This window comes from Plectropomus leopardus, chromosome 24 (assembly GCF_008729295.1).
Source record: "Plectropomus leopardus isolate mb chromosome 24, YSFRI_Pleo_2.0, whole genome shotgun sequence".
In the NCBI taxonomy this organism is placed as follows: domain Eukaryota; kingdom Metazoa; phylum Chordata; class Actinopteri; order Perciformes; family Serranidae; genus Plectropomus; species Plectropomus leopardus.
The window spans coordinates 169361-181636 of record NC_056486.1 but is presented as its reverse complement, the minus strand read 5'-3'; the positions used below and the strand labels follow the sequence as shown (position 1 = coordinate 181636).

At 43.9% G+C, this 12276-nt stretch overlaps 2 protein-coding genes across 2 annotated transcripts; both read right to left on the bottom strand.

Annotated features, from left to right (window-relative positions):
- Positions 1–924: 924 nt before the first annotated feature.
- f7i (coagulation factor VIIi) lies at positions 925–4807 on the bottom strand. Its single transcript, XM_042512944.1, is given in 8 exon segments — positions 925–1638; positions 2087–2226; positions 2351–2465; positions 2834–2971; positions 3485–3598; positions 3678–3702; positions 4164–4327; positions 4732–4807. Coding segments are annotated over 8 exon segments (1386 nt in total). The 5' UTR covers positions 4793–4807; the 3' UTR covers positions 925–1009.
- A 690-nt stretch (positions 4808–5497) lies between these two features.
- LOC121962692 (coagulation factor VII-like) lies at positions 5498–11730 on the bottom strand. Its single transcript, XM_042512943.1, has 9 exons — positions 11555–11730; positions 11256–11419; positions 11149–11173; positions 10303–10416; positions 8889–9035; positions 8002–8114; positions 6783–6903; positions 5863–6460; positions 5498–5809 (listed from the first exon to the last, which is right to left on the bottom strand). The coding sequence occupies exons 1-8, from the start codon at positions 11625–11627 to the stop codon at positions 5868–5870; spliced, it is 1350 nt and encodes a 449-aa protein (XP_042368877.1). The 5' UTR covers positions 11628–11730; the 3' UTR covers positions 5498–5809; positions 5863–5867.
- Between the last annotated feature and the right edge of the window lie 546 nt (positions 11731–12276).

Sequence of the window (12276 nt, the reverse complement as noted above, 5' to 3'; positions counted from 1 at the left end):
AGAGGGAGGAGGAGGAGAGAGAGGGAGAGAGAGAGAGAGAGGGAGGAGGAGGTGACAACATGTTGAAACTGCTCTGATCCGAATGGGCGGAGCTAAAACAGTCTGCTCCAGTGTTTAAACACGTTTAACTCCAAGTCCCAGAGTGCACTGCTGTGAGAAACCACCAATCAGGACAGTTCTGTTTTTACAGTTTTGTGGCATTTTGGTGATTTTTTTTAAGGAGAGTAACATTTCTTCTAAAAAGAAATCACCCAAATTTTTTAAAGAAAAATAAATTTCCAACAATTTTGAAGAAAAAATGTTATCTGTAAAAATTGCCAAAAGAGGGAAAAAAAAATCAACAAAATCTTTTCTTTTCTTTTAAAATCTTTGAAAAAAGCAAAAACATTCCTGAAGGTAGAAGAAGCAAAAACTTTAGAGATAAATAATTACCAAAAAAATGGGCCAAAATATTTACTTGAAAAATTGCCACTTTTTTTTTTTTAAAGAAAATGGCTGAGAAATTTGAAGAAAAAAAAACACATTTTTTTTAAGGAGTGAAAAATCCATCATTTCTTAAATTGAAAATTTGCCTAAAAATTTGAGAGAAAAGCTTTTTTTAAAAAACGTTTTTTACCATGTTAAACACAGTGAAAGGGTTAAACACGGTGAAAGAGTTAAACACGGTGAAAGGGTTAAACACAGCGAAAGGGTTAAACACGGTTAAAGGGTTAAACATGGTTAAAGGGTTAAACACGGTGAAAGGTCTAAATGCAGCACAGGAGCAGTGACGTCACTGCAGGTCTCAAAGGGTTAAAACAACAAATGAACTGACACGGTCTGTAATCTGTAAATACTTTTATTATATGAGTTGTTTGTGAAAATTTTCTCTTTAAATGTTGAAAAAGTTTGAACATTTTACAAACAAACAAACTTAAGATTTTAAATCAACAAACAAACAAACTAGGTTTTCAGTCAACAAACAAACAGGAAGCTGAAGTCACGGAGACGTCTGAACATTTGACTGTTTTTAAGTGAGCATCTGTTCCAGCGTCTCGAACGCTTTCTCCAGCGTCATGGCAGTGGGTGGGGCCTTCATGACGCCTTCTGCCCACTCCACAAAGTTGGCCATGTTAGCGTACACCCCGTAATAACCTGGGTGAGCGCAGCCCCGCCCCCAGCCGACCACGCCTGTCAGGAAGTGGGTGGAGCCGTAGAGCGTGATCAGCGGGCTCCCGTCGTCGCCGCGGCAGCTCTCCTGGTGCCCCTCCAGGTACCCGGCGCACAGCATGTTGGCGGTGAAGTTGAACTGGGCTCGCTGGGAGCACTGGGAGTTCTGGACAATGGGGACAGACATCCTGCGGAGGACGGGGGACAGTGGGACTGCGGCGGCCGCGGGGCTGGCGGCGTTGCCCCCGGCGGTCCTCCCGCCCCAGCCAGACACGGTGTGGTAGCGGAGCGGCAGCAGCTCGCGCTCGACAAAGTCTCGAGTCGGCAGGCAGATGGGGACAGCGTGGCGGCTCAGGACGACGGGACGACTCAGCTGCAGCAGGGCAACGTCGCTATCGCCGGTCGCCGGGATGTAGGCGGGATGGGCGATTGCCATGGCAACAGGTATCCTCTGTTCAGTGCCATCGTCCACGTCCAACTGGTGTTCCCCTGGCAACGGACAGGAAGCATTCAAACCAGACGCCACAAAAGTCGTGTTCACAAAACAACTTTACAGAGGAACTTTTTACTTTTAAAAAGTTAAAAACAAAAAAACTTTAGAAAACGTCAGCACAAAAAAAAACCTTCTGCAAATAAAAAAACGTGTAACAATTTTAGAAAAAATTAAATTAAATTAAAACGTAGAATGACTTAACCAATCAACTTTCACAAAACACACAAAACTTAATGAAAATAAATTTCACTGATCAAGTTTTTAAATCTACTTTACAAAAAGTCATTTTAAAACTTTACTGAACTACTTCAAAGTTCAACTTTACGAAACAACGTTTTGAACTGTATCAAACAAATTTTACAAAAAGAAATGATTAACTTTTATTAAAACATTTTAAAGTAAGTTAATTTGACAATAATTTCACAGTTTTGGCCGGGGAGTTACCTGCCACCACAGTGAGGTTTTGGGGGCTGTTGCCATGGATACAGTGGGCGGCGGTGACGACCCAGTCAGCGTTGATCAGCGCTCCTCCGCAGTGACTCTTTGCGTTCAGCTCAATTAGAACCTGAGCGACAGATTAAAACCTCCTCAGTTTATCTTCCTGGTGAAATACGATCTGAGCTTCGTCTTTCAGCCTGGGGGGGGGGTGGGGGGTGGGGGGGGGGTGGGTGGGGGGGGGGGGGGGGGCTGGGGGCAGCAGCTCCTCACCTGCCGGGACAGTCTCCTTTGGGACACTGGTTGGACCCCACCAGTCGGGTCTGACCCAGCACGCTCTGGTTCAGGCCTGTTTCCTGAGACGGCAACTGACCACATGGAAACTTCACTGCAACGAGACATTCGCAGACCTCACCTCTAACTCGCCTCCGACTCACAGTACGCTCACCTCTTACACTGTACACGCAGTAATCCTTGCAGTAATCGGATACAAAAATATTTCTTAGTTTTGTCTCATCGTAACTGTCTGCTATTTCAGAGTCTGCCGCCCTCTGCTGCTCAGTGGCTGAACTGACGTGAACGACAAATGCTGAAAACCCACCAAGAGGTCACCAATAAACACGGTACTCTAAACCACTCTACTATAAACTACTTTTACTTTCACAGGTACTTTTATAAAAGTAAAGTTTTCTCTAACAGGTCGTCAGTAAACACAGGTACTTGTATAAAAACGAAGTATTCAGGTGGTATTTGTACCCTGAGCGACGCACTGCCGTCCGTCTTCTCCCAGCTTGTAACCGTCGGCACAGAAACATTTCCGTCTCGGTCCAGAGCCGTCGCAGAAATGCTGACAGTGTCCGTTCAGGTAGAGACACTTGAGGAAGTCCTCGACCACTGAGGGAAGTCAATGGAAACACGTTTTAATAAACATGTACAATGAACATGATGTACATGTTCATCACGTGTGTAGCTGCACTGAACACGCCATCTCTCCTTTATGTTGTAAAATAAAGTTCGCACGGCTCCTTTCTGTGTTTTCTTAAAGAAAAATATCTCGTTTTAAAGAAAGAAAGAAATACGTTTTATTGTAAACGAAACGGCTGAAAGTCATAAAGTCTGAGTTGAAGATGCTGAAAATAATATTTTTAACTTAAATGATAAGAACTTTATCTCAACTTTATCAAACAACTTCAAGGAGAAACTTTTATCTGAAAGAGCAACTTAAACAACTTCATAACTTTATTGAACAACAGGTAATAACTTCACAGCTTTAGGGAACAACTTCACAACTTTAGGGAACAACTTCACTAAACTTACTGAACAACTTCACAGCTTTAGGGAACATCTGCGCTGAACCCATTAGTTGTCACAGTGATACCTGATTTTTGTTGACTGAATATTGTTCACCTGTTTCACAGTATTGTCCTTCGAATCCTTCGGTGCACTGGCACTCGTAGGACGTCCCGACGTACACACATGTGCCGTTGTTACGGCACGGGTTGATCAGACACGGGTCGCGACCTGACATAACAATCAGTCATTACACTTCTTTACAAACCGAAAACAATAAATTATTGCCAAAGTGAAAGGCGTTACTTACGGTCGTACGTCAGCCAGAATTGTCTCTGCAAAAACAAACAAACAAATGAACTCGCTGTCGGAGAACGGACATCTTTGGTGATGCAAACTTGAAATTGAAAGAACAAAATCCGTTTTAAATTTGTTATGACACTTAAGTATTCTCATGAACATTAGCTCAGTTTCTGCCCCAAATAAATGTCTACGTTTGTCAAAAAAACAAAAGTTTTTCATTAGATTTTTTAGTGTTTAAAAAAGAAAAAGTTGGTATTTTGGAAGGACTTTAACCACGTCACCACCCTATGAAAGAGCTGTAGGAACAACTTTAGGGAACAACTATTTAAAGAAAACTTGAGGGAAACAACTTCATTTTAAAATAATCAGGACTTTAAATTGGTTCGACGCAGAGCGGCGTGTGAATCTGCACTTTAAAGACATTTTTGAAGAGAAAACTCCCCTGACAGTCTCAAACAGTGTTTGAGCTTTGTTCATTCAGACCGCGACTTGCCGTCTGGTCGTCATCTTCAAAAACTTCTCGCGCTTCTTCGTAGTCGCAGATCTCCTCGATGCATTCCCTCTCCAGGTTTCCTTGCTTCAGCTCCTCCAGGAAGCCGCTGTTGGCTCGCCGCCGTCTGTGTAGCACGCCATCAGCCTCGTGCTTCTCTACGAACACTGACGACACAAACGATCGGAGAAAATCGTTCAGTCAGAGTTCTGCTCCAGACCGCAGAAACACAGATCAGCAGTCAATGTTCAAGGCAGAAAAAGTCAATGCCTGATCAATAGAGTTCAAATACCGTTTTCTCCTGTCATGAGACCCTCACTGCTTCTCCTCTAATGTCAATAATCAATCAATGACCGTTTTTATCTTTGTTACAGCTCAGGAGGAACATTACGATTAATGTTACCAACAAAAGAACATTTATATAGAGGTCAGTTAATATAAGAACATAAAGATAGAGGTCAGTTAATTTAAGAATATAAAGGTACGGGTTAGTAATGAAGAGAAATAAAGATAGCGGTTGATTCTATGATCTTTTTTTTTCGGTGACTTGTCATCAGCAGAGTGAACCGACCTGCAGCAGCAGCGAGTCCTGACAGCAGGATCCAGGTGCAGCAGCAGCTCCTCAGCAGCATGACGACTTCACTCTGAACCTGCTCAGCAAACAAACAGGGTTTTAAACTGTTTGAGGCCACGCCCACCGGACCGCCGACCCTTCGACCAGGTCAGTGAACGACACCCCACAGGCAGCATTCACACTCATGTCACATGGCTCTGCAGGCTCAGGCGATAATCTGATCTGCAGTGATGGAAAACGCTGACTGTCGCCCCTCTAACAGCCAGATGCAAAAAATAAATCAATAAATAGAAATACCAGCGCTCAAACACAGATCCACACCAGTCAGAGATACAAAACAGTTTTCACAGGTCTCCGTGCTGCTTTCTGCTGTTTACAGACCTGCGACCCGCCTGTCCGAGACAACAAACAGGACTCACCTAAAAAAAACGACATTACTACAAATAACTACAAAGCTACAAAACTACAATGTTACAAAATTGCATAACTACCATACTACATAACTAAACTGCTACAAAACTATAAAAGTACATGACTACAAAATGCCTTAACTACAAAACTATAAAAGTACATGACTACAAAACACCTTAACTACAAAACTATAAAAGTACATGACTACAAAACGACTTAACTACAAAACTATTCAAAGTACATGACTACAAAACGACTTAACTACAAAACTATAAAAGTACATGACTACACAGCGACTTAACTACAAAACTACAGAACTCTGTGACTCCTGGTCGTCATTGAGACCGTTAAATGGTGAATTATTGAGACGAAGCTCCTTTAATATTTGTGTTCAATGAAACATCGACATGAGGACAGAGGTGAAAGTAACTGAGTACATTTACTCAAGTACTGCACTGAAGAACAATCAAAGGTATTTGTACTATACTTGAATATCTATCTTTTTGCAGTTTGAGATTTTTGATACAGAGCAGAATCAGTCACTGACGTGTGGTTACAGATGGATAAACTGAATAAATCGATTGTTGATGCGTCAGTAACAACAGACAGATTTTTGGACTTCCAGAGTATTTTGGTGATACAACAGGAAGTCAGAGCTTGGTTTCAGAGTATTTGTACACATGTGTATTTGTGCTGTGAGTATAAAAGCTTGAGGCGGGCTCTCAGGTGGTCAGGTTGCGTACGGAGGCCTCGGTGGCGTTGGCGGTCGGGTGTGGTGTGGTGGTGTGGTTGTGGATCCAGTCCAGGTAGTTGGACACTCGGGTGTAGATGCCGTAGTTGCCCGGCCGGGCGCAGCCCTTCCCCCAGCTGACGATGCCCAGCAGGAACGCCGTCTTCTTGTACTGCGTCACCAGGGGCCCGCCGCTGTCGCCTTTACACGAGTCCTGCCGGCCCTCGATGTAGCCGGCGCAGAACATGTTCTCGGTGAGCACCACGCCGCTCTCCTCCACGCACTGCTGCGTGCGGATCCGCGGGACTCTGAGGCGCCGCAGGATGTGCGAGGTGGGCCCGTTCTCCCCCCTTTTCCCCCAGCCGCTCACTGTGTGCGTGCTGACGGCCCAGAGTTCGCGCTCGGCCAGCGGCCGCGTGGGCAGGCAGGCGGGGACGACGTACGTGGTGTAGATGATGGGCGAGGCCAGGCGGAGGAGAGCGATGTCGTTGTTGGCGGTTTGCTTCACGTAGTTCTCGTGCATGATGATCTGAGCGACCGGCAGGTGCTGCTCCGTGCCCTCGCTCATCTCCGTGTTGTGCTCGCCTGGCAGACGAAGTAGAAGAAAATTTACATGTTAACGAGTCACTTGGTCACACTTCGAAGACAGAAGGAGCCGTGACCCTCGTAACGACCGATAACACTCGTTCATTAAAACAGGTGCAGACGAAGATCCCCGACAGAGGACCTGGCTAAGACCCCAACGTCCTAAAATCCTAGAAACGTCCTTAAAGCCTAGAAACGTCCTTAAATCCTAGTAATGTCCTGAAATTGTCCACCTCTGTGTGCTTGACGGACAAACATGGCAATGAGTCCCTTTTTAAGGACAGAGACACTGATGTCTCTTTAAGTGTGGACGGGTTTGTACCTGCGACGACCTTCAGGAACTGAGCGTCGGCGTCCTCCAGGCAGTGAGACGCCGTCACGATCCATGTGGGTTTATAGATGACTCCTCCACAGAAACCTTTTCCTTTATACACCAGCAGAACCTTCACACACAGAACACACACAGAACATACACAGAACACACAGAACACACAGAACACACACAGAACACACAGAACACACACAGAACACACACAGAACACACACAGAACACACACAGAACACACACAGAACACACACAGAACACACACAGAACACACAGAACACACAGAACAACACACACAGAACACACACAGAACACACAGAACACACACAGAACACACACAGAACACACACAGAACACACACAGAAACACACAGAAACACACAGAACAAACACAGAACACACACAGAACACACAGAACACACACAGAACACACACAGAACACACAGAACACACACAGAACACACAGAGAACACACACAGAACACACACAGAACACACAGAACACACACAGAACACACACAGAAACACACAGAACACACACACAGAACACACACAGAAAACACAGAACACACACAGAACACACACAGAACACACAGCCAGTCATATTTCAACATGCAGAGAACACAGAGAGAACATGCAGAGAACACAGGGAGAACAGGCAGAGAACATGCAGAGAACATGCAGAGAACACGGAGAACATGCAGAGAACACAGGGAGAACAGGCAGAGAACATGCAGAGAACATGCAGAGAACACGGAGAGAACATGCAGAGAACACAGAGAGAACATGCAGAGAACACAGAGAGAACATGCAGAGAACATGCAGAGAACACGGAGAGAACATGCAGAGAACATGCAGAGAACACGGAGAGAACATGCAGAGAACACAGAGAGAACATGCAGAGAACATGCAGAGAACATGCAGAGAAACACGGAGGGAACATGCAGAGAACATGCAGAGAACACGGAGAGAACAGGCAGAGAGAACCCGCAGAGAACCCGCTCTGCCCAGCTCCACTCTGTGGTCAGATGAGTCAAAAAACAAAGCTGACACGTTTGTCCTCTGAGGACAGGCTGGTGTTTCCAGCAGGATCTGGTGTGGACCTGGATGTGGTCCAGGCTCAGAGGTCAGAGTCCAGGACTCCCTTCTCTGTTCAGCTCTGAGAACAAAACAACATCCAGGCCGAATGTGCGGACTGTCCCTTTAAGCTCAACGTACCTGCCAGGGGCATTCACCTTTGGGGCACTCCGTCCCTCCCACGATCCGACCCAGAGAGTCCGGCTGCCCCGTTTGGTTCTCCAGGACGGGGACCATGCCGCACGCTATGGACTCTGAGACACAGGAGCAAAGACGGTGTCTCAGGGTTTAGGATGAACATGGGAACGTCCTTTTTAGTTTGACGGAGCTAACGTGATCAGACGGATACGCGGAGCTTAAAAAGTATCAGACATTAATATGATTTCCTTCTTTCAATGAGTTCATTTTTTTAACCGACATCAGTCCTGATCATAATGATCAAATCTTCGTTAAATTTTAAAAGTAAAAAATTTAAAAAGTTTAAAAGTAAAATAAAAGTTTTGACCCTTTAAATGCCAGTTTTTTTGTCATGATGCCGCTATGTTTTTCGATGAAAGAAAATTGGGTCTGTTGTCTGACACGCCAACAAAAATTCGCTGAGATCCAAAACTATGTTCAATAATGAAAAGGAATCAACATATAATAACATGCACAAACGCGACTCACTTCAGCCTCTGCAGCCAAAGACTGAATCCACCTCAGCACCGTTTCACTGCGCCCAAAAAAAAAACAGAAGCATTCTCAGAAACGAAATACCGTACGGAGGTGAAATCACGATTAATATTTAGTTTATGTTGTAAAAATCTATTGGATCAAAATCTTTTCTGACTTTCAATGACACAGTTTTAATATTTTTAAAATTATTCTCAGGTTTTAGATTTCAGGGACATGAGGCGCTCAAAGATACTCCAGGAAGTGACATCACTACGAGCAAAAATACCGACATCGGCTCTGGAGGAGCGTTTCTGCTGCGGGGCGAGTTTCGATGACACAGCAGAATCCTGTTGCAGTCAGAATCGCCGACTCACCTTTTGCCACACAGCTCCGTCCATCGACGTCCAGGAAGTAGCCCTCTGCACACGAGCAGTTGCGTCTTCGTCCTCCCTCGTCTTCATCGCAGAAATGTTCGCAGCCTCCGTTCTCCAGCAGGCAGGTGTCGGGAACGGACAGGAACTCTGCAAACAGTCCGACACTTTGACCGCCAACACACACGAGTTCACAACCAGCAAATATCTGGTTTTTGGTACAACCGTCATTTAGAGTGCCAACACCGAAAACATTTTTAACCCTTCATTTAACGAGATGCCAGATGCCAAACTGCTCAGTGCACCAGACTTAAAGCATTTTTATGATTTTATATTTTATATTATATTTTTACATTTTGGTAAATTATTTTTCTTTAAAATTGGTTGGTAATTTTGAAAAAACACATGTTGAAGTCAAGTTTTCTTTTAAAAGCTCTTGGCTTTTTTTCTTTTTAAATTTTTGGTGATTTATTTTCTTACATTTATTATTAAATAATAAATAATTTATTAATAATTATTTAACAATAAATTAAAAAACGTATATTTTTGATTTTTTTTTCTTTTAAAGTTTTTGTGTTTTTTAAAGGAAGCACGCAGGCCTGGCTCAGTAAAATTTTCTAAAAATATTACCGGCAGAAACTGTGAAAACATGAATTGGATCATTGGATTTTTGCATTTTCAACAGTCCTTGAATACATCCTGTGTCACTGTACAGGTTTGTGAAACAAAATTCCAGAACTTTTCCAGGTTTTCATGACCGTACGAACTCTGAGATTAGATAAAACAGTCTGTTCACCTCACCTCAGTCATTTTAATTTCAGCAAAATGTATCTTGTGGACTGGAAGAAAAATTATATTTTTGTAGTCAGCTGCAAAAATGTATTTTGTATTTGTGATATTAATAATTTATATAATCAAAAAAAGTGCATCTCTGTATTGATGTGATATTGCCACACAGAAATATTGCGATACTATAGTGGATCAATTTCCCTCCACTTCTGGTTTAAAGTAAGAAAAGTTTCCTGATCATATTAGACATTTTATCATCATTTGAACCGAAAACATTTTGGGCCATTCAGACAATCTTTTAGGGCCAATAGTTTGCTAAAAAGTACAAACGTGTGTCGTCTACATGACCATAAAAACAAATATTTTAACAATGAAATAAAAGGGCCAACATCAACATGTCAACAGAAAACAAAGCAGGACCAAGAACGGAGCCCTGAGGAACCCCTCAGCTCCAAACAGCCGCAGCATTCACAACAACATCTGAAATGTCGTTTTTTGGACCTCGTGTTGTGGTTTTTGGACCTCGTGTTGTCATTTTTGGACCTCGTGTTGTGGTTTTTGGACCTCGTGTTGTCGTTTTTGGACCCCGTGTTGAGCGGTCAGGTGCGTGTGAAAGTCTGTCACTCACCGAGCTCACAGTTGAGTCCGCTGAACTGCGGCAGGCAGAGGCAGGTGTAGGATGAACCCTGACTGGAGCAGCTGCCGCCATTCACACAGGGGGCAGACTCACAGCTGTCTGGGACTGCAGGACCAAAACACAAAGAGCTGACTTTTAAAAGACAACCGTCCTCATTGTCCACCTGTCCTACAGTTCAAAGTGTGACCTGAAGGGATCAGTTTGACATCTTTTCACCTCCTCAGAAATAAACTAAGACAAAAAAAAAACAAAAAACAGCGAAGTAAGTCTGAGACGTTAATAAAGTCCCTATGTCCTAAAACGACACATTAAGTCCATTGTCCTCAAGACTATAAATAAGTCACCAAGACAATAATATAATTCCAATGTCCTTAAACAAGACAGTAATTAAGTCCTACCATCCTCAAATGAGATCATAATTAAGTCTCAGTGTCCTCAAAAAAGACTTTAATTAAGTCCCCAAGACAATAATATTGCCCCAACGTCCTCAAACAAGACAGTAAAAAAGTCCTAACAAACTTAGCATAAATGGAAAAAAAAAGTATCCAGGAATGAGGACATCAGTTCAGCAGAATGAAGTATAAGGTGTGATGTCCCTGTGTGAGGATGCACGGTCTCAGACGGTGGATTACTGATGACGTGTGGTGGCAGTTTGTCTTTTTTGGCTGTCTGTCCTCACAGAGCTCAGCAGGACGGAGAGCTCTGGACGTTTCTATGAGGCTGTCAGAATATTTACACCTGAATTTGTCCGTTCAGTCTTGATTTGTGCAGAGTGGTCTGGTGTTTTTACAGTAAACCCAGAGGTGGTCTTTGTCAGAAAAAGGTGTGGGGTCTTACGGTTGTAGGTTCTCCAGAATTCGTCCTGAGGAGACACATATGTCACACAGATGTTAGAGTGATTCAGAAGGACGGATGTTGGTTTTACAGGTAGAAACCGGTCTGACCGTGGTCTCTGTATGTTCAAACACCTCCCGCGCCTCCTCATAGGAGCATATCTCCTCCAGACACTCCCTCTTCAGGTCTCCCATCTGCAGCTCCTCCAGCCAGCCAGAGTTATACCGCCGAGTCCGGACCAGGACGCCATGAGCTTGATCTGGATCCAGAAAGACTTGAGAAGAAGAACCAGTTCAACGTAATGCCTCATGAGTTTGGTTTGTGAAGAGGTGACATTCAGCCTCAGCTGAAGTCTACGCTGAACTGAACCTCTGTTAAGTGAAAGAACGGATCTGGATCATTTCCTCACCTGACGCTGGCCGGCAGCTGCAGACGCTGAAGACGAAGGTGAAGAAGACTCTTGGCCACATCGCTGGTTTCATCACACAGTCGAGTGCTCTGCTGCTTCTACTCGGATCGGACTTTGGACCCCACGTCCCCCCTCCACCACTGATCACATGACCCCCGTGGAAAGACCAGTCTGACACAATGTGACCCGCTCACAGCCTGACAGCTCTCTGACAGAGGAACCTGAAGAACGCTCCGGCTTTGGAAAATCATTCGTTCAATTCCAGAGTCCGGAGAGAAGACGGATCCTCTTTGTGTTTCCAGAACAGATTTACAAAGAAACCAAACCAAGAATGAGTTGAAACCTGAACGGAGGGACCCATCTGACACAACCTGACCCCAAATATTACAACTACGTTACTACCACCAGCACGACCTGGACAGATCTCTGCGTAAAGGAACTCTGTCAGTCTGATTTAAATGTCCTTTTTGCCCTTTTACCTGGATCAGACCAGTTTTAGGAACTACTTTATTTAACTTACAGAACAACTTCACAACTTTAGGGAACAACTTCACAACTTCAGGGAACAATTTCACAACTTCAGGGAACAACTACAAAACTTTAGGAAAGTACTTTACAACTTTAGGGAACACTCCATCACATGTAAAAGTCCCAAATTCAAAATGTTACTGAAGTAAAAGTACAATATATTATTAAAGAAATGTACTGGCTACTTAACATGT

Bases quoted from the DNA above. Each gene is read 5' to 3' on its own strand.
- LOC121962692 (XM_042512943.1), bottom strand. From the start codon at position 11,627: ATGAAACCAGCGATGTGGCCAAGAGTCTTCTTCACCTTCGTCTTCAGC. The intron at 11,420-11,554 runs GTGAGGAAATGA...CTTCTTCTCAAG, and splicing joins CAGCTGCCGGCCAGCGTCAG to TCTTTCTGGATCCAGATCAA. The intron at 6,461-6,782 runs GTACAAACCCGT...TTCGTCTGCCAG, and splicing joins GTTCCTGAAGGTCGTCGCAG to GCGAGCACAACACGGAGATG.